At 38.5% G+C, this 22,959-nt stretch overlaps 1 protein-coding gene and 7 pseudogenes across 1 annotated transcript; all 8 read right to left on the bottom strand.

Annotated features, from left to right (window-relative positions):
* Nucleotides 1–1,443: 1,443 nt before the first annotated feature.
* On the bottom strand, nucleotides 1,444–2,142 carry LOC134703635 (ATP synthase subunit a-like; annotated as a pseudogene).
* A 24-nt stretch (nucleotides 2,143–2,166) lies between these two features.
* Nucleotides 2,167–4,047, bottom strand: LOC134703634 (cytochrome c oxidase subunit 1-like; annotated as a pseudogene).
* Nucleotides 4,048–4,864: 817 nt separating this feature from the next.
* Nucleotides 4,865–5,852, bottom strand: LOC134703637 (NADH-ubiquinone oxidoreductase chain 2-like). Its single transcript, XM_063563508.1, is given in 2 exon segments — nucleotides 4,865–5,719; nucleotides 5,721–5,852. Coding segments are annotated over 2 exon segments (948 nt in total). The 5' UTR covers nucleotides 5,814–5,852.
* Nucleotides 5,853–6,900: 1,048 nt separating this feature from the next.
* Nucleotides 6,901–8,244, bottom strand: LOC134703631 (NADH-ubiquinone oxidoreductase chain 4-like; annotated as a pseudogene).
* A 9,361-nt stretch (nucleotides 8,245–17,605) lies between these two features.
* Nucleotides 17,606–18,154, bottom strand: LOC134703636 (NADH-ubiquinone oxidoreductase chain 6-like; annotated as a pseudogene).
* A 1,513-nt stretch (nucleotides 18,155–19,667) lies between these two features.
* Nucleotides 19,668–20,853, bottom strand: LOC134703629 (ATP synthase subunit a-like; annotated as a pseudogene).
* Nucleotides 20,854–20,862: 9 nt separating this feature from the next.
* LOC134703633 (cytochrome c oxidase subunit 1-like) lies at nucleotides 20,863–21,378 on the bottom strand (annotated as a pseudogene).
* A 129-nt stretch (nucleotides 21,379–21,507) lies between these two features.
* Nucleotides 21,508–22,776, bottom strand: LOC134703632 (cytochrome c oxidase subunit 1-like; annotated as a pseudogene).
* Between the last annotated feature and the right edge of the window lie 183 nt (nucleotides 22,777–22,959).

The following is a 22,959-nucleotide window of genomic DNA, read 5'->3' as shown; positions in this document are numbered from 1 at the left end:
CAATTATTAGGTCTTTAGAGAAAAACCCTCTTATAAACGGGGCCCCTCTCAAGGACACAATTGCAACCGTTATTGCACCCATTCTTACCGGTAATCCTTGCCACAAGCTTCTTAACCCCCGGATATCTTGGATTCTTTGGTTTCTATGAATAACACCCCCTGCGCCTAGAAACAACAAAGCTTTAAATACCGCATGGGTTACTAAATGAAAAAAAGCTACAGACGGAAGAAGGATTGAAATCGAGAATATTATTAACCTTAACTGCCTCAAAGTCGAGAGTGCGATTACCTTTTTTAGGTCAAACGCAAACACAGCCCTTGACCCCGCTAATATTAGAGTAAATAGTCTTAAGACTATAAGTATTTGAGTCACAAAGGGATTAGCTCTGATAATATAAAAAGAGCGAAGAATCAAATAAACCCCAGCTGTCACCAATGTCGAAGAATGCACCAAAGAGGAGACCGGTGTGGGTGCCGCCATGGCAGCAGGTAGCCATGCGCAAAACGGCATTTGTGCGCTTTTAGTTATACCTGCAAGAACTACCACAAACCCTAAATTAACCCATGTCTGCACTGGGTGGTATATATAAATTAACCACCCCCCTTCTCTTAAAAAAATAGAAACTCTAAAAAGTACAAAAACATCCCCAATTCGATTAGTCAAAGCTGTCAACATAGCCGCAGATAACCTCTTATTGTTCTGGTAATAAGCCACTAATAGGAATGAGGTGAGCCCTAGCCCGTCTCAACCAATTAAAAGTATTACTAAATTAGGAACTAAGATTATAAACACTATAGACAGCACAAACAACCATACTAATCCCATAAACCGCTTGTAGTATGGCTCTCCAGCTATATACCACTTGCAGTAGGTTGCTACACTTCCTCTAATTACCAAAACCGTCCCAACAAAGACTATTCTTACGCTATCTAGTAGAACTCTGAAGCTAAATGAGAGACAATTACTCTCTCAAACAGTAACTTCCAATAAATAAGCTTTTCCAAAGGTCCTCCCTCTAAGAATAAATAAGTATCCAATCAGAATCAGTAAAAGTAACCCTAAGTTACTTTTTAATTGTATGATACTATTTTTACGAGCCATCTCTTAGTAACCTTGACATCAAATCGTCTCCGCATAGTCGCATCACCATAACCAGAAGGGCCAAGCAAATTCTGGCTTCGCAAACAGCTAAACATAGAATTAGTAAAATTAACCAAAACTGATTTATTAGAAACACATGGGTTACAAACAATAAGCCTAGTCTTATTATTTCAAGCCCTACAAATAAACACAAAAGGTGTTTGTTTATACGGAAGATTACAAAACAGCCTATACTTATTAAGAAAACTCCTAGGAATTTTATTCAAATCATAGCTTTAAAACACATAGTTTTCTACGACTTACAAGGCCGTCGCTTCAGCAAAGCTTTTAAAACTACCTACCTTCTATGATCCTCCGTATAGAGACACAATAAGACACAAAAAATATAACACTGAATACACGCGATTGCAACTTCAGCGGCTCCAAAAACACCTCCGCCCATTATTAACCCTTTAATACCCCCAACTCCTGTAAGCAGCCTTCTGCTATTTAACCAGCTAACTACTAACTCTCTCCTGCATATAGTTAGAATTACTTTACCAGCTCCCAGATTTAGTGTCAGACGTAAAACTAATGTTAAAGGGCGAAGTATGCCACTAATTAGCTCAACCACTACTATAAAAGGCACAAGGATTAACGGGCAACCTGTTGGAACGAGACTCATCAACCCCCTGCTCAAATCTGCATAAAAGACTAGATAAAACTAAACAAGTTCAAATAGACAAAGCAAAGGAGAACCCGAACACAAACTGCCCTCTTACAGGGAAAAAGAATGGAAAGTTTCCAGACAGATTTAGTATCAGAATTATCATGAACAGACCCCTTATTACTAGAGGAAACCCAGATAGCTTTAGTCCCTTTCCGTTCAATCGAATCATCGAATAAGTAAAGGATAGCACCAAACTCCGAAAAGAGCTCGTACTTCTACCCTTAGTGTACACGTCTCTAAATAGCACGGTTATTGGCACTATAGAAGACAGCAACCATAACGGCATAGACAACCAAATTAAGTTATAGCTGTGAGCATCAAATCTAGAAAAAACATCTATTAACATGACTTTAAATTATTGATTACGCGATTTCTTATAAATATAAGTGATACACGTGTTATAAGGGTTAGTTCACACAAATGGCAATTGGCTATAAACATGCTTCCTTCCTGGATAAAGGTCTCGGGTACCTGCTCAGTCTATTTCACCACATAAACCCCCACTAAATACAACCCCTCGCTGGCTTACTAGAGCCTCTCATAGAAGGAACTTAAAATATATTAGAGACCCAAAAGACACAGCGGACCCATAAGAAGACACCCAATGTCAGTGAGCATAAATATCAGCGTAGTCTATATACCGTCGAGGCATTCCTCTTAGGCCTAAGAAATGCTGAGGAAAGAAGGTAGTATTTACCCCAAAAAATATTGCTATAAAATGGGCTTTCCTCCATTTCTTATTAAAGCATACTCCAACAAAATTTGGCAACCAATGGTTAAGACCACAGAACACCCCAAACACCGCCCCTATTCTTAGCACATAATGGAAATGAGCCACCACATAATATGTGTCGTGTAGAGACACATCCATAGAAGCCCTAGACAGTAAGACCCCTGTTAGCCCTCCCACGGTGAATAAAAACAGAAACCCAGTACTTCAGTAGGCGGCAGGCTTTATTTTGAATTTTCTTCCTGCTATAGTTGCCAGTCATCTGAATACTTTCACCCCTGTTGGAACAGCGATTACTATAGTTGCGGTAGAAAAATAGCCTCGAGTATCAACATTAAGACCTACGGTAAACATGTGGTGAGCCCACACCATACACCCTAACCCTCCAATTCCGATTATTGCGTATACTATCCCAATTAGACCAAAAACCGCTTCTTTTCCAGAGCAATGCATAATTACTTTTGATATCACACCAAAGGCAGGTAGAATAAGAATATACACTTCCGGATGCCCAAAAAATCAAAACAAATGTTGGAACAAAACGGGGTCCCCCCCTCCTGCGGGATCGAAAAAAGTTGTGTTAAAGTTTCGGTCAAACAAGATTATTGTGATGCCCCCTCCTAGAACCGGAATTGAAATAATTAAAAGAACTGCAGTAACTCTAATCCTTAAAACATAAAGCTCCGCTCGTTCTCCTTTCATTTCTAACACTGGCATATTTTTATTGGTCCTAGCAAAGTTAATAGCCCCCACTAGAGAGCTGAGCCCAGCTAGATGTAGTGACACAATAAGAACATCCATCCTAGGGCCCCTATGATAGGGGTACACAGATAAAGGGGGGTAAATAGTTCATCCAGCACCAACTCCTTTATCCGTTCTAAAGGACAGTATTAGTAAATATAGTGCATTAGGAGATAGTCAATAACTTAAGTTGTTTATTCGCGGGTAAATTATATCTTTACCTCCTACTAAGCAGAGGAATCAACCAATTACCGAAAGCTCCAATTAAGATAGGTATCACAGCAAAAAAAATTATTATTAAGGCATGCGTTGTAACCACCACATTATAGAATCAATCTCTTTTTAAGAACACTGCTCCAGGATGCCCCAGTTGCATTCGGATCATTAACCTCAACCTTGCTCCAAACAACCCTCCTCAGACTCCGCTATACAGATAAAGGGTTCCAATATCTTTGTGATTTGTTGATCACAGCCATCGACGTCACCAGGACTCCACTTCTCCATAACCCCCTACTTCTTCCTTTTTTAGTATTTTTATCATTTTATTTATCCTTACTTAGAAGCCAATCATCTAGCCTTATTAGCCCTTAGAGCCGCACTAGATTTTAGCCTCTTAATATTTTTTTCCCTATACGCTATAGTAAGATATGCCTTTTCAAACCTTCTATTAGATCCTTGAGAACTTTCATTGGTCCCATACTTCCTTAAGAAGCACTCTCGACGTGAAAACCACAGGTACACACAATACACTTCCAACAGCAAAAGTAAGCCTCTTACAATCACCTCTCATCAAAATTCGTTTCGCATAAATGCCACTTCTAGTATTAACCTACTCATTCCAAAGACCCCTCACGATATTCGTGGTAGAGACCCCCAAACAAGATAAGAAGGAAACCCCTTGAGGACAAAATCCCTAACACTCTCTTACCGTAAAAGAACATGTAGGCAAAAGGTATTAACAGCACTACCTCTACATCAAACACGACGAACAAAACTGCTACTAGAAAGAATCGGATAGAAAAGGGCCTCCGAGCTCTTCCAATAGGCTCAAATCCACACTCATATGGACTGCACTTTTCTCGGTCTAGACCCCCGCTTTTCCCTTAGTAGCATAAATAACCCCGTAAACAAAAAAGACACAATGCAGACAAACGCAACTCTTAACCCCATAACCATTCTTCTAGAAAACTTATGGAAGTGTCTTTAGCTCCCAAAGCCAATATTTTATTTTAAACTATATCTAGCTAAAAAAGGGTTGACACCACTAATAGCCCCACAACCTATCGTTCTTAAATTAAACTACTTTTTTATAAGGAAAAATGGTACAAGCCATTTATAACAAAGTTAGCAGCCCTATTATGTTAATTAACTTCCTCACTTAAGAATGAAAACCTAGGCTTAATAATTAGATGCAAACCAATCCTTTTTTTAAAGTACCATTCTACAAAAAGGAGGTAACAACTACCTATAGTTATGTTTGAAACAAAATATTTTATTTTAAATTACCTTTTTATCATACTTTTGTGGTTTTACCCACTCTTTTTGAGCCGAAATCAAAACGCCCCTGGCCTAAAAGCAGTTTCTAAATAAATCTCACCAAGATCAATGCCCCCCCTGCTAGGTTAGCCCCGATCACTATCCTCCACATAATCTTGAATTCTGCTTTGTTTTTGTCTACTAACCTTTTTATTACTATCCTATAAAAAAAGTCAATGTAGAATTTTAGCCTGATTACTGAACCTATAATACAAGCCACGATTACAGCCCTTCCTCTCATTAGAAACACCAATACTTTCGCTAGAAAGCCAAGGAAAGGAGGCATCCCCATCAGTATCAGTAACCCTATACCCCTCGCGGCTCTACTAATCTGACCGCCCATTCTTGTTTTGTTTATTATTGAGCACCCATAAAAAAACAGCCCTACCGACAGCGAGTAAACTGCAAAATACCCTACAAAGACTACTCTTGACCATGTGAGCCCTAACAGCATTCATGATGTATGCACAAACGACGAGTACGCGCTTATTACTCGTACTGAATTCTGGTTAAGGCCCCCTACTGCCCCAATTCCAGCTATCAATACAATTACTACTCACAACCCCTTAGAGGGTATAATTATTGATAAAAAGACAAGGGGGGCGACTTTTTGCCAAGTTAATATTAACCCTCTTGCTAACCATCTGCTGTTCTTAATAATTGAAGGGACCCACGAATGTAGCGGGAAAACGCCAGATTTTAACACTGTACCCGCCCCCCTTATCACCAGCCCTCTCACTACGTGCTGCTCTATCAAGGTTACAAAACCCACTAGTATCAGAATTGACCCCGTTCTTTGTACCACAAAATATTTTACACAGGGCTCAGGACTATAGTGACCATCAGGGTTTATAATTACAAGAAATCCATACAGATTTAGCTCTAAACCGAGTCACACCCCCTACTATCTCTTCTCTTCTAACCCTAAGAATTGTCCCGATCAATATTACCCCTAATCTCACTAATTTTATAGGTCTTACCACAAAGCTTACCATTTCAAGTAAAGGTTACTTATAACACTTGAAAATCATAGGTCTTCTGTCCTTAATTAGACTACTTTACTCAGACTAGTAAGCGCTTGGAATCGCTTTGGTACTTGATTTCAAATCAAAACTGTTTAACTAGTCTGTATGACTCCTATTTTTAACCTTTTAAATGGTCAGGAATCTTATATCAGGACGGAGCATGCTCTTCTTGAATGTACGCATACCACGAAGGCTTTGCGTCTGGGTACTTAAACGTATAGACGTCCCCGTCTCATATTTTGAACCACCACATGTATAACCATCCTCCAAACCACACATATACTAAACATCATAATGCTACCCATACCACATCTACGAAGTGTCAGTACCAAATGCAAGCCTCAAAACCAAAGTGCCGTTGACTGGAAAACTCCCCACGCCATAGTCGGACTAACCTCACCATTAGTCAAAGAGTCCCCACAACTACGTGCATTCCATGAAACCCAGTTAGTAAATAAAACACTCTTCCATACACCCTATCTGCAATAGTGTATGAGTTTCAGTAGTATTCTCGAAGTTGCACTAGGAAGAACACAGTCCCACATAAAATTGTTACCACTAGGCCAATAAATGGCCCAACATCATAATCCTTCAAACGCATTCTCTTATGGGCTTGAGTTACGAATAACCCCCTCCTAATTAAAAGACCTGTCTCGAACAGCCTTGTCGACGACGGGTTTGGCGTGCGGATCCCTGGAGGGGGTCATCGCATCCCTAGTTCACACGAGGGTCTTAAGGCATTATGGAAGAAAGTCCAAAAAAAAGAAAAGAAGAACATTACTTCAGACAGAATAAAAAGGGCAACTCCATCACGAAATCTCTTGATTACGAAGCGAGTATGAAACCCAATATCTCCCTCACGAATTAAGTCTCGCCATCATCTAAAAGTTCTCAATAGTATACACCCCAACCTCATTCCTATTAATAGAAATCTGGGAGTTCGATGCAGTCACAAAATTAACCCTACCGCTATTCCGTTTGCCGAGATAGCCACAAAAAAGGGCCACGGACTTGGACCTGGTACATAGTAACGAGAATAAGGATTACGATTCATTGTTTAGGGTATAAACATAAACATAAAGTTCAGCGGTATCCAATGAGCCGCCAGAACAAAAACATCACAAACTCTTCTCAAGTTTAAGGACTCCCTGTGTGACACCCCCTTCCCGTGACAACAACTTCCATATAGGTATAGTCTAAAACATGCCCTAATAAAGCTTATCAGACCCAGGATAAGCAGGAACACTCCACTTATTCACCCTCCCACGCCGAAAACGAGGATTTCCCCAAATAAGTTTAGACTAGGAGGGGCTGCTATGTTGCTTGATCTTAACAGGAAACACATTAAGACTAGACTTGGGCAGACTAACAAGCCCCCTTTATTTATTACTAGCAGACGCGAGTGCCTCATCTTATAGATAGCATTCACATACCTGAACAAACCTGATGAACACAACCCATGCCCGATCATAATAATAATGGCCCCCACTACCCCTAATACCGTGTTGCTAAGCACTCCTAATAGCACAAGCCTCATATGCGCTACAGAGGAATATGCTACCAAACATTTTAGGTCCACTTGCCGTACACACGCTAATCCTGCGTAGACACCTCCTGCCAAGTTCACCACTAGTAGCAGCACAAAAAAAACGCTTCTAAGCCTTATTTGTATAACTATTATAAATCGAAGCAGCCCGTACCCTCCTAATTTTAGTACCACCCCGGCCAATAGCATCGAACCGGCTACTGGGGCCTCTACGTGAGCCTTAGGTAGTCACAGGTGAAATGGATATATTGGTAGCTTGATAAGAAACCCTAGAATGTATAGCCATCACAATCTCATTCCCCTTTTTTTTACTAGCCTTACCACAGAACTTATCCTCCTCCTCAACCCTCTAATATAGAGTTCTCTTACCCCCCATAAGAAAAAAAGAGATCCGAACACCGTATAGATTACTATATACCCCCCTGCCTGTAAACGCTCTGGCTGATAGCCTCAGCCTACAATTAATAACAACAGAGGGGCTAGCACACTTTCAAAAAAAAAAAAAAAAGAAAGAACCTCCTCACCCTGAATCTTATCACTAAAATTAGGCTGATTCTGATAATTATTAAATTAAATCTTGCTTTCCGGTGGATCTTAACCCTCCTTAGGTAGGAAAGAATTGCTACAAATAGAGTTAGTGTAACCATTAACCCTATTACAAAGTCTGTGGTGTACAACCCGTTCAACTCTACCCCCCCTATCGCGACTCTTGTGGCGCCCATACTTAGAATAGTTAGAACGCTTAACCCAATGACACTCATATTTAGGTTTTTTATAATAATCAATGCAATAAGTCTAATTGCCAACCTTTTAACCATAAGTAAGACAGACTTTATCTGACACATTCAGTGTAAATGAATTATACTAGTTTATATTATCTTACATACACCCTAACTAGAACTACTACACACACACTAGCCATAAGTATGACACATAGAAGAACAGTCCAACACAAACTCATTAACTTATCATAACGTAAACGAGGTAAAGAAGCACGAATAACCACAAAGAAGACCGCAAAAGCCATCATAAAGACCCCGATCAACGCTTCATTTCCCCCGAAAAATATCGCCGCCCTTATAACCCTTCTGAGAAGAATACTAGAGTACTCCGCAATAAATATAACTGCAAACCCCCCTCCGCTGTACTCCACGTTGTATCCTGACACTAATTCCGACTCTCCTTCCACAAAATCAAATGGCGCCCGATTAGTTTCAGCTAGCATACACAGCATTCAGACAACTATAACTACGCACAAAGGAAAAAAGAAAAAAAAGGACCTTTGTTGGAACACCCTAATTTCTTGAAACATAAACACACCCGAGCACAGCACCACACAAAAGAAGATAAATCCTATAGGGATCTCATAAGAAATTCTTTGCGCCATCGCACGAACTGCACCTAGCAAAGAGTATTTAGAGTTAGAAGCCCATCCGGATATTATTACCCCGTAAACCCTGACTCTAGTAATAACTATAAACAGAATCACCCCGAAAACATAAAACACTTCAGCCGACTTATACGGGTATAAAAGCCATCCAAGTAAACTGATAGTTAATATTAGTGCAGGAGCCAAAATGAAGGGCCCTACGTTAGCACGTGTAGGCACAATAAACTCTTTACATAACAACTTACCTGCGTCACTAAAAGGCTGCAAGATCCCTATATAACTCACCTTGGATGGACCCTTTCGGATTATAATGATAGCCAAAATTTTACGTTCCAACAAAGTATAGAAGCCCACAGCGAGAAGCACCCCTACAAAAGGGATAACACCAACAACCACGCCTACTCAGTCCACCAGTGCAGCCTTAGTCGACCCCAAGGGAGTAAAAGAGTCCGCTGACACTTGACAAAGGCTTAATAGGATAGAGGCTCCAAAGAAAACAGCTACTCTCCTTAGAGTCTTAAATAGACACTCGACACTAACCATAATGAGACTGGGCTTAGCTTTGTAATTCACACACAAACAAGAGTATATCTTATAAGACGAGCTTAAATCGTATGCATTAGGTCTGCCAGCTTGTGCCATGAAAGCAAGTATATATACTTATGAATTGATCCTAAATCAAACGCATTAGCTCTGCCAGCTCTCACAAAGATAAGAGCCACTACTCACGGCGCCTTAGGGGCATGAGCCCTATATCCTAATATTAGACCACCTTATCACTAAAAGCTACTTGCCCATTGTACAAGTTCATTAAATTAAAAGTTTAACGCTTCTTAAAAGCTTTAGCTTATTTTTATTTTAGTTAAGAGCTTCCAACCATATGACAAAATATTTCTCAGGAATAAACTCAATCACAATCGGTATAAATCTATGGTTAACCCCGCAAATTTCAGAACACTGCCCGTAAATAATTCTACACTGGGAAGCTTTTATAGGAAGCCGATTAATTCGACCTGGGATGGCATCTACTTTAATTAGTAACTTAGGGAGTGCAAACGAATGGAGCACATCAGACCTTCTTACAAAAGCAGTTATTTGCACATCTGCTGGAGCCACCATCCGGTTATCAACATCCAACAAACGATACCCTCCTTTTCTAAATGTCTCCTGCTGGTCTTCTATGTAAGAATCAATTGTATAACACGAAATTCTTTCAGCGCTTTCTCTAGAGCTTGGAGTGTCTAAATTGCGACAAAATTCGTAAGATCAGTACCATTGTTTCCCAATCGCCTTAAAATTTCACCGGGGCCGTTTTACTTCTTCTATATAATATAGGTTAATTATAGAAGGAAACCACAACCCTACTAACATCAACATTAGCACAATAGTCCATCAAAATTCTAATCGTTGACGGTTCAAGAAATGGCGATAAGAAAATTTAGTAAGAAGGATTACGCATCCTATATATATAACAAAGACCAACACAGCCACTGCTACTATCATCACAAAACCATGGTACCGGAACAGGTCTTCCTATAGTTCCCCCCATGGACAATATCACCAAAATATCGACTCCCGTAAAAAGACATATTTATATTTTTCTACACTTATTAGCCCACTCACGTGCGCTACTTTCGCGATTTACTAATTTTAATAACTTGAAATAAGCTAAAAACTTAAACCATTTCAGGTCTACAGGACGACTCCTACAGAATTTAGGGTATTCAAGCAGCTTGTCCCACACCCACAAAGAAAGAGGGTTTAATAACAACCTAGAGAAATAAATGACTGAAAGACACTGCCATAAGGCTCCCGCACTGGGCGAGCACCAATCCATGTAACCTAATAAACCTACCAACCACACTCAAAACACTACTTGATTAAACGGGTAAAAACATAAACTTCGATACTTACCTCTGTGAAGACTAGGAATTAGGTATAATACTACAATCGACAAAAACATAACATATACCCCCCCGCTTTATGAGGAATTGAACGAAGGATTGCATAAGCAAACATAAAATACCACTCAGGCTGAACATGGATTGGCGTTTTTATAGGATTAGCAGGCCAATAGTTTAAATGATTCCTAACAGCTCAGGATCCACACACACTAAATATATAAAAAAGAACCTAAAGCAAACATAACCAAAAGATCTTTAATAGTATAGAAGGGGTGGAAGGGCACACACATAGTACCTCTTTCAATACCCAAAGGGTTATTACTCCCTTTCTCATGTAAAAAAACAGGTGTAAAAAAACAACCGCCACTATCACAAACGGTAAGAGAAAGTGTAAAGTATAAAACCGCTTTAGAGTTGCATTACACACGGTCCAACCCCTCATACATAGCGGAGCATACTCTCTCCTACTACGGGATCACTCTAAGTATATTAGTAATAACAGTAGCCCCCAATATGACATTGCCCCCAAGGCAAAGTGTAACCGAGAAAGCCTCCGCCATAGTTAACAAAAACAAATGCACCCCAAAATACCACACTGTCTTATCTAAATAAGACCCATAATACAGCCCACGAGCAATGTGCGCATAAATACAGATAAAAACATAGAGGACCATTTGCATGAATATTACGCAACATCATCTTTTTCCACATTACGCATAATATGTACTACAGAATCGAATGCATGTCTTCATGAGCAGTATAATGAGTTGACAATAAAAGACCCTTAGAAGTTGGATAATTAGGCACAAGCCTAGTATAGAGCCAAACTTCACCAAGCGTTTAAGTTTACAGGACAAGGCAAATCATAGAACCTGTCATTCATAATCTTCACCAACTTATTAGTACTTCGTCACGGACCAACCCTCTTAGGCGTGTTAATATTATTCACAGTATTGTTACCAACCATCTCATAAGAAAGGCCTACACCTTGTTTATGAGTTTACAGCTCACCACCTCTTCCTCGGCACCTCATGAATTTTTGTTATATATACAGGCACAAACCCCCGCACACCGCATTTTTTTATGAGTACACATAAGCTTGGACCCCCCTTTTTACACCTCTGAAGACACCCAAAGTGTTAGTGTCCAACTTTGTTTTTGCTCCATTTTTACTTTATTTTTAATTAGACTTAAGCGACAACAACTTACGCTTCAAAAATTTTTTTATTTTAAGATACACGCTCGTTTCGAACCGAAACCACATGAGCAACAGAGCTGGGGTAAATGAGAAATAAACGTCTCAATCCCATTATCCTACAGCTTACAATTAGCTATAGAGCCAAGTAACTTAGAATTTAAGGTCAAATTCACCACTTTCTCTGCAATAATTAGGTTGAATCTCATGTGGTCCTGAAGAATGCTTACTCCCGCAAAGGCTTTGTAGCCTTTCAAGCATACACTAAAACAAGTAATTAGGTGTAAGGAGACCCGTATTGACCAGTTTTTAAATAGACCATAACAGCCTAACAATAAACGAATTACTGTAATTTTGCTTATCTTATGGATTATTTTAATAAATTATAACTATTAATACACCAATAACTTTAACTATGAGCATTAATAACTACTGACCCGTCTTTACTAACATCAGGAACACTGTCTTCTTCACTTACAACCACATTTCTCTGCTCGACTGGCTGACAGACATTAGCTGGGACTTCAGGCTCCACAACAGCTATTTGTTCTTCTAAAGGAACATAGCCACCCTCAGCATGGGGGCCCCTTCCTCCTGATTATCAGGAACAACTTCAGCGACACCATTCACAACAGCATCTCCAACAGCTGAAATAGTTTCAGGTAATGGGAGCACCCTACAGTGTCACCCCCTCCGCCCTGACATAAGTCCCCTCCTCAACGTCTATTCTAAACACTCAGTTTTTATATGAAAAAAAACCATCTCACACACCTTAACAGTAGCCTTTTTTTGCAGCAAACCCTGCCTAAGCCACTCTCATACAGCCTCTCTAGTGCCCAACACATTCAACAATCTATCACTAAGCAACACACTCATTTACATAAAAGAACCTTTTATAAGTTAATCAGCCTATTATACAATATTATTTATGTCATTACAGATCAGTCACAAAGTATTGCTTTAGCTAAAAACTCGCTCGCTTAAAAGAGACCTTAAAGCTATGCATAAGCTTTTGGTTAACAAACCAATAAAACTTCAATTAAATTAAAGCTTCGGCAGGGTCTTGTTGCTCTTCTTTTACACACAGGCCTCTTCGCTTTACCCTTATGCAAGAAGTACTAAAATTTATTTGCCCACTTTACTTCAAGTAAGCTTTTATGAGGCAATCGTGTGCATTTCTTTAGAAAGATAAATTCTAAAAACCTCAGTGAGATGAGCCTAAAACTAATTAACTCCTCTAAATTGTTTATAAAGAAAAGCTTTAACTTTTTCTTTAGGAATCAAAGTCCTACGTACTATAATACTTCTTTATAACACCTCAGAGCAATAAACTACTTTTGAGCTTAGCTTCATCAAAGCAACTGGGCCATCCCCCCACGTACAACTAAGCTAGGAAGAATTTGTAGCTCTCAGTTATATTAACATTAGCAACTAAACACAACTTAAGAGACAGCTATCTGGCTTGAGAATAAGAATCTTATACCCTAAGCAAATTACTGGGATTTTCAATTAACAGCTCAACATTCTAGCTTAATTTATTCACCAGCGTACACTAATTTCATTAAAATTTTTGCCCAGAAGGCAAATATAGTAATTATTGCTATGTAACCATCCTATACCAGCACATTTAACAGCCTAACGCCACGTTTATTTACATAAAAAGGCCCTATACAATATTGTCTATAGCACTCAGATCTGTGACAGAACATGCTTTGCTTAAAAACCTTTATACGAAACTAACTCACTTAAAAGGGACCTCAGGACCAGACATAAACTTCATCACTTGTAGTCTTTGTAAGTTTATAACCCACCTAACCCCCTTTTAGGCGTGTTAATATTACATACTATTGTTAACACTTACTTTTTAAGACGCTCACAACCTTGTTTACAAGCTCACGCTTCTACGTTTCACAATTTTATTTAGCTTCATTTTGTTGCTGCACACCACATTTTTGTCACCTCTATTTAACCTGCTTTCCTATTTCCTCCCCTCCAGATCAGCCCCCCAGGCATTAGTGTGTCATTTTGATTTTAATTTTATTTTTGATTTACTTTTTGCTTAGACTTTAAGTGACCCATGAATTACGCTTTGGAACTTTCATATGACTTGATTTCTATTTATTTTTTGATTTTAAGATACAGATAGTCTAGTTTTCAAACCCAAAAATCACATGAGCAACCAAAATTAGGGCAAACGAAAAAAATTAACACTTAGATCCATTTCTCCTGCAGTTTACAATTAACCACAGGAAGCAAATAGCTTAGAATTTAGGTTTAAGTTGTTTTTTTCTACCACTAATTAGGTAAGTCTCACATGACTCTGAAATGCTTACTCACTGTAAAGGTCAAACCTTATCTACAACAGGTTGTAAAGCATAATCTAAAACAAGTTTGGACAGGTATGGCATTCGCAACTAGATTTTCAATAAATACACAATGTCAAGTAAAATTAAGTTTTACTTTGACTTATAAGTTATCTTAACTAAGGCTTTTTACATGCATCAGCAACAGGTTTCGTGTAAAAGGACAGGAGAACAGGCCTTGCGGTCACTGTACCGGCCGGTAACAGGAAATGCGGTACACTATAAAACCTCATTCTTAAGGGTTTCACAGTGTTTGGTTTTTTTTTGTCTGTTACTAGCACAAATCCATTACAACCGCCTTTTTAGAACCTTGTTTTATTCTTTAGGTGGGTGATTGCTGCTTTTTGCTGCATTAATAGACTGTTTATTTTTTACCTAATTTGCACCCGTTTTAACCTATTTTTAATAAAATAGCAATACTAATTTTAACAAGAACAACGACACGCCTACCGCACTAATTGCCTTCAGCTTCATAAAAGGCAACCCTTTTATAAACTAATCAGTTTATTGCGTAGCATTATTTAAGCAATGACAGAGCCAGGCAAAGCGTTGCTTTAGCGAAAAAGTCCTTCGTACAAAATTAGCTCATTTTTAAAAGAGGATAGAAACTGAACTAGCTCACGCGTTCTGAACTCAGCTCATGTTAGATTTTAAAGGCGAACAGACCCACCATTAGAAGCTTCTACGCTTAGGATATCTAAGCCACATCGAGGTCGCAATCTTCCCTCCAATACATTTTCGGAGAAATTGCGCTGTTATCCTAGAGTAGCTAGCCACAATAAAGTTAGGAAATACGAGTTAGATTTATATAATAGTGAAGACTTATGTTCACTGATCTCCATCAAATCGTATAAGAGCCAAAACTCCAATTAAGATAAAGCTTCATAGGGTCTTGTCGTCTGCTTTACATAAGGCCTCTTCACCTTAAAGTTAGTTAAATTAAATTTTCAGACACAGCACCTTCTTCGTTAACCCTTTCATACCATCTTCAATTGAAAGCAATTATCGCGCTACCTTAGGACGCTCACGTTAACGCCGCCGTTTACACCAAACATTACTCTAGTTGCACTGGCAGGACTACCTTTTACTTACATCAAAGGAATGTTTTTGTTAAACAGTCGAGAAGTTAGTTGCGAATTCGTTTAAAACTTTTATTTAGCCTTTAGTTTTTTAAGGTAAACAAAATAGTAATACCAAATAATAATATTTTACTCGTTTTTATCATAGTCACTGGTCCTACAACCATAGGCTTATTTTAAAGTAAATGAATAACCCAATAATCTTTTTCCCATCTGGTTTTAGTTAAAATACACTAATATCTAATAGCCAGTTTAAAGCCTATAGAAACCCAATTTTTTTAACATCAATTTTAGTATTTTTCAGCTTAACCCAAAAAATTTTACCCTTAAATAGTTAAGGAAAATGCTTACACATCTTTTTAAGCCAACCAGATATCTAAAAGCGCGAATAGTATCTGCCGCTATTCTTTAGTTTAATTAAATCTCTGCCACGATTTCTTAACTCAAAAAATAACTCTCTTTTATTCGGGAAAATTAAATTCTTAAACTTGTCTTGAAAAACCTTATGCAAAAGGTACTAAAATTTATTTATACTATTTTAATTCAAGTGCACTTTCACAAAACAATTATGCACGTCTCCTTTAAAAAAGATAAATTATAAAAGCCTCAGTAAGAGGAATCTAGAACTGACAATTCTAAGTTATATATTAACTACTTTTAACTTATTTATGAAGAAGAAGATTAACTTTTTCTTTAGGAATCAAAGCCCTACTTACTACAATTTTTCTTTATAACGCTTCGAAGTTCTAAGTGCCAAAAAACTACTTTTGAACTTTGCTTCATCAAAGCAACTGATCATCCCCAATTCTAAGTTATATATTAACTACTTTTAACTTATTTATGAAGAAGAAGATTAACTTTTTCTTTAGGAATCAAAGCCCTACTTACTACAATTTTTCTTTATAACGCTTCGAAGTTCTAAGTGCCAAAAAACTACTTTTGAACTTTGCTTCATCAAAGCAACTGGATCATCCCCCCCACGTGGCACTAAGCTTAGGCCTAACTAGACTATGGAGAATTTGCAGTTCTCAGTTATATTAACATTAACTACTAAGCACAACTTAAGAGAAATACTATCTGACTTAAGAATGAAAATCTTATGTTTTCCCTAAACTACTTAAGCAAGCCAAAGCAAATTACTGCGATTTTGAATTAACAGCTCAACGTTTTAGCTTAAACTATTTGGCCAGCATACACTAATTTCATTAGAACTTTTGCTTGGAAGGCAAATATAATATTATTTACTATATATGCATATTATAGCCTAGCAGCAACTTCCGTTACTGCTACCTTGTTACGACTTTTCACAGGTTTCCCCCGCGAGCGACGGGCGATTAGTACTCATCTGATTGTATTCAGGGTAATTTTATTTTTAACCCTTACTTACAAGTCCTTCTTCAAAGGCAAGTTTTCTTATCTTATTTGTCTACTTAGTTGAGCTACCTTTTAGTAGCTCAATCTTTGAATTATTGCTTAAGTTACATCTGTATCCCAGATTAACCTTGTCATAAGCTGCATGTCAATCTGAATTATTTTTGAAGTTGTGCTACATGGGCATATAGCCAATTCTAGTAGCTGCACCTAACTAAAAGTAACTTACCTTACCGAACTCAGCAAGTAAAATAAGAGTTAGCTTCAGTAATAACCAAAAATTTTACCCGGACACTCACCATATTAGAGTAAACAACCATACACACGCACTAATAAGACAAGGCTCAAATGTAGGTGGGTTATCCTTTAACACCCAGGATCCCCTGTTTTCTATCTCAGACACCGCCTATTTATTTCTCTTTGACAACCAAATGTTTAGTTAAGAGGAACTTTTGTTTTAAACTATGGATAACAGGGTATCTAATCCTGGTTTCACTTCATAGATTCGTTAGAAGCTCACTAAAACTTTAGGAATATAACCACAAAAAACCGTTAACATTACACTGCACCTATAGTTTTTTTATAGTTTTATAACACAACATTGACTCTAACCAATCCGCTTAAATTTATATTCGAACTGAATCTAACCGCGGCTGCTGGCATTCATCAATTGACCCCGAATTTGTCAAAAAGCTGGGTTAAAGTTTCCTTTATTAACCAATTTTCCCCACTGATGTTGAACTTGCACTTAATTTGTTCAAGCCCGCATTTAGAATCATGAGAAGCATTTTGCCCATAAATTTAGGGCCATAATCAAACCCTCCTACAGATTTGACACAAGGTACTAAAGTATCCATCTTCCTCATTTTCAATGAGGACGCTTTAATTAAGCTACTGTATCTTCTATTTTAGGTTTATTTTACTCTTCGTAAAGGCACCATGGTTTTTATGCACAAATACGACACCACTAATATTACAAACAGTAACACACCAGCTATTAGGATATATAACCTTAACCCGCTTCTTTCAGCCATGAAACTTAGAAACAAAGACCCGCTAATTTCTCTGTACTCGTAATTCATAAGACCCATAAGGACCGCTCTGGCACAACACCTTCTGACGAGAACCATAAACTCTAGATTAAAACGATACACTTCATTGGGGGTAGATCCTTAAAACATACAAGAACAGGACTATTACACCCCTAACGTAAGTTAGGAACAATAAGAACCCTAACAACCTTCTAACCTCCAGTGCAACCTCCACACATGCAATTATAGACCCCCTCAATAGCACTAGCCCTAAAGAAATAGGTTGCTTGGCAATTAAGACAATCGAAAACACAGCCATCAAAATTACACATATGACTATAACTCTCATTATATAAACATAATTAAGCTTACGCCCCCCGCTACCACCAGCCCTCATACTACCAGCTGGTAGGTAAAATAATTTTTCTGAACAATTTCATTCAAACAGCTGAGTTGACCTAGTCCCTTATGGGCACCTTGAGGGCCCAATAGCTCTAGTCAACCTTGATCCAGACTTTGAGCTACCATCCTGGACCCCTTAAAGAAGGCCATTTTTCTGGGGTGGGAGGTTAGCCTCTCTATGAGCCACATTCTCAAAAAGAATCTTAATAGTTTGGCTGACGACCAAGGCTTAGACCCTAATTTTCTAAGCACTCCTCATCACAAAATTAACCCTACAAAGGGAATAAGAAATACTCTGACTCTCTCATATTTCTCAAGAACTACTACAAACCCAAACCTCTCTATTTTCCTCCCTAATACCCCTCCTAAGATAATAGCCCCAATATACAGGCTAAGAAAAGGAGTTTGTATATTTAAGTGCTCATTAATCCGCAAACTTCTGCTATTAACGTAATTAGACCCAAGTATTACTCTAAATACAATCCGTGCCCTATAAAAAGAAGTGAAGATTAAACCTGTTAGCTCTAATAAATAGCACCCATAAGTTATTCTTCTGTCTATCATTCTTAGCTCAATTATTAGGTCTTTAGAGAAAAACCCTCTTATAAACGGGGCCCCTCTCAAGGACACAATTGCAACCGTTATTGCACCCATTCTTACCGGTAATCCTTGCCACAAGCTTCTTAACCCCCGGATATCTTGGATTCTTTGGTTTCTATGAATAACACCCCCTGCGCCTAGAAACAACAAAGCTTTAAATACCGCATGGGTTACTAAATGAAAAAAAGCTACAGACGGAAGAAGGATTGAAATCGAGAATATTATTAACCTTAACTGCCTCAAAGTCCGAGAGTGCGATTACCTTTTTTAGGTCAAACGCAAACACAGCCCTTGACCCCGCTAATATTAGAGTAAATAGTCTTAAGACTATAAGTATTTGAGTCACAAAGGGATTAGCTCTGATAATATAAAAAGAGCGAAGAATCAAATAAACCCCAGCTGTCACCAATGTCGAAGAATGCACCAAAGAGGAGACCGGTGTGGGTGCCGCCATGGCAGCAGGTAGCCATGCGCAAAACGGCATTTGTGCGCTTTTAGTTATACCTGCAAGAACTACCACAAACCCTAAATTAACCCATGTCTGCACTGGGTGGTATATATAAATTAACCACCCCCCTTCTCTTAAAAAAATAGAAACTCTAAAAAGTACAAAAACATCCCCAATTCGATTAGTCAAAGCTGTCAACATAGCCGCAGATAACCTCTTATTGTTCTGGTAATAAGCCACTAATAGGAATGAGGTGAGCCCTAGCCCGTCTCAACCAATTAAAAGTATTACTAAATTAGGAACTAAGATTATAAACACTATAGACAGCACAAACAACCATACTAATCCCATAAACCGCTTGTAGTATGGCTCTCCAGCTATATACCACTTGCAGTAGGTTGCTACACTTCCTCTAATTACCAAAACCGTCCCAACAAAGACTATTCTTACGCTATCTAGTAGAACTCTGAAGCTAAATGAGAGACAATTACTCTCTCAAACAGTAACTTCCAATAAATAAGCTTTTCCAAAGGTCCTCCCTCTAAGAATAAATAAGTATCCAATCAGAATCAGTAAAAGTAACCCTAAGTTACTTTTTAATTGTATGATACTATTTTTACGAGCCATCTCTTAGTAACCTTGACATCAAATCGTCTCCGCATAGTCGCATCACCATAACCAGAAGGGCCAAGCAAATTCTGGCTTCGCAAACAGCTAAACATAGAATTAGTAAAATTAACCAAAACTGATTTATTAGAAACACATGGGTTACAAACAATAAGCCTAGTCTTATTATTTCAAGCCCTACAAATAAACACAAAAGGTGTTTGTTTATACGGAAGATTACAAAACAGCCTATACTTATTAAGAAAACTCCTAGGAATTTTATTCAAATCATAGCTTTAAAACACATAGTTTTCTACGACTTACAAGGCCGTCGCTTCAGCAAAGCTTTTAAAACTACCTACCTTCTATGATCCTCCGTATAGAGACACAATAAGACACAAAAAATATAACACTGAATACACGCGATTGCAACTTCAGCGGCTCCAAAAACACCTCCGCCCATTATTAACCCTTTAATACCCCCAACTCCTGTAAGCAGCCTTCTGCTATTTAACCAGCTAACTACTAACTCTCTCCTGCATATAGTTAGAATTACTTTACCAGCTCCCAGATTTAGTGTCAGACGTAAAACTAATGTTAAAGGGCGAAGTATGCCACTAATTAGCTCAACCACTACTATAAAAGGCACAAGGATTAACGGGCAACCTGTTGGAACGAGACTCATCAACCCCTGCTCAAATCTGCATAAAAGACTAGATAAAACTAAACAAGTTCAAATAGACAAAGCAAAGGAGAACCCGAACACAAACTGCCCTCTTACAGGGAAAAAGAATGGAAAGTTTCCAGACAGATTTAGTATCAGAATTATCATGAACAGACCCCTTATTACTAGAGGAAACCCAGATAGCTTTAGTCCCTTTCCGTTCAATCGAATCATCGAATAAGTAAAGGATAGCACCAAACTCCGAAAAGAGCTCGTACTTCTACCCTTAGTGTACACGTCTCTAAATAGCACGGTTATTGGCACTATAGAAGACAGCAACCATAACGGCATAGACAACCAAATTAAGTTATAGCTGTGAGCATCAAATCTAGAAAAAACATCTATTAACATGACTTTAAATTATTGATTACGCGATTTCTTATAAATATAAGTGATACACGTGTTATAAGGGTTAGTTCACACAAATGGCAATTGGCTATAAACATGCTTCCTTCCTGGATAAAGGTCTCGGGTACCTGCTCAGTCTATTTCACCACATAAACCCCCACTAAATACAACCCCTCGCTGGCTTACTAGAGCCTCTCATAGAAGGAACTTAAAATATATTAGAGACCCAAAAGACACAGCGGACCCATAAGAAGACACCCAATGTCAGTGAGCATAAATATCAGCGTAGTCTATATACCGTCGAGGCATTCCTCTTAGGCCTAAGAAATGCTGAGGAAAGAAGGTAGTATTTACCCCAAAAAATATTGCTATAAAATGGGCTTTCCTCCATTTCTTATTAAAGCATACTCCAACAAAATTTGGCAACCAATGGTTAAGACCACAGAACACCCCAAACACCGCCCCTATTCTTAGCACATAATGGAAATGAGCCACCACATAATATGTGTCGTGTAGAGACACATCCATAGAAGCCCTAGACAGTAAGACCCCTGTTAGCCCTCCCACGGTGAATAAAAACAGAAACCCAGTACTTCAGTAGGCGGCAGGCTTTATTTTGAATTTTCTTCCTGCTATAGTTGCCAGTCATCTGAATACTTTCACCCCTGTTGGAACAGCGATTACTATAGTTGCGGTAGAAAAATAGCCTCGAGTATCAACATTAAGACCTACGGTAAACATGTGGTGAGCCCACACCATACACCCTAACCCTCCAATTCCGATTATTGCGTATACTATCCCAATTAGACCAAAAACCGCTTCTTTTCCAGAGCAATGCATAATTACTTTTGATATCACACCAAAGGCAGGTAGAATAAGAATATACACTTCCGGATGCCCAAAAAATCAAAACAAATGTTGGAACAAAACGGGGTCCCCCCCTCCTGCGGGATCGAAAAAAGTTGTGTTAAAGTTTCGGTCAAACAAGATTATTGTGATGCCCCCCTCCTAGAACCGGAATTGAAATAATTAAAAGAACTGCAGTAACTCTAATCCTTAAAACATAAAGCTCCGCTCGTTCTCCTTTCATTTCTAACACTGGCATATTTTTATTGGTCCTAGCAAAGTTAATAGCCCCCACTAGAGAGCTGAGCCCAGCTAGATGTAGTGACACAATAAGAACATCCATCCTAGGGCCCCTATGATAGGGGTACACAGATAAAGGGGGGTAAATAGTTCATCCAGCACCAACTCCTTTATCCGTTCTAAAGGACAGTATTAGTAAATATAGTGCATTAGGAGATAGTCAATAACTTAAGTTGTTTATTCGCGGGGTAAATTATATCTTTACCTCCTACTAGCAGAGGAATCAACCAATTACCGAAAGCTCCAATTAAGATAGGTATCACAGCAAAAAAAATTATTATTAAGGCATGCGTTGTAACCACCACATTATAGAATCAATCTCTTTTTAAGAACACTGCTCCAGGATGCCCCAGTTGCATTCGGATCATTAACCTCAACCTTGCTCCAAACAACCCTCCTCAGACTCCGCTATACAGATAAAGGGTTCCAATATCTTTGTGATTTGTTGATCACAGCCATCGACGTCACCAGGACTCCACTTCTCCATAACCCCCTACTTCTTCCTTTTTTAGTATTTTTATCATTTTATTTATCCTTACTTAGAAGCCAATCATCTAGCCTTATTAGCCCTTAGAGCCGCACTAGATTTTAGCCTCTTAATATTTTTTTCCCTATACGCTATAGTAAGATATGCCTTTTCAAACCTTCTATTAGATCCTTGAGAACTTTCATTGGTCCCATACTTCCTTAAGAAGCACTCTCGACGTGAAAACCACAGGTACACACAATACACTTCCAACAGCAAAAGTAAGCCTCTTACAATCACCTCTCATCAAAATTCGTTTCGCATAAATGCCACTTCTAGTATTAACCTACTCATTCCAAAGACCCCTCACGATATTCGTGGTAGAGACCCCCAAACAAGATAAGAAGGAAACCCCTTGAGGACAAAATCCCTAACACTCTCTTACCGTAAAAGAACATGTAGGCAAAAGGTATTAACAGCACTACCTCTACATCAAA

This window comes from Mytilus trossulus, unplaced genomic scaffold (assembly GCF_036588685.1).
Source record: "Mytilus trossulus isolate FHL-02 unplaced genomic scaffold, PNRI_Mtr1.1.1.hap1 h1tg001146l__unscaffolded, whole genome shotgun sequence".
NCBI classification, from domain to species: Eukaryota; Metazoa; Mollusca; class Bivalvia; order Mytilida; family Mytilidae; genus Mytilus; species Mytilus trossulus.
The sequence above is the reverse complement of the archived record's forward strand: the minus strand, read 5'-3'. Positions and strand labels throughout refer to the sequence as shown.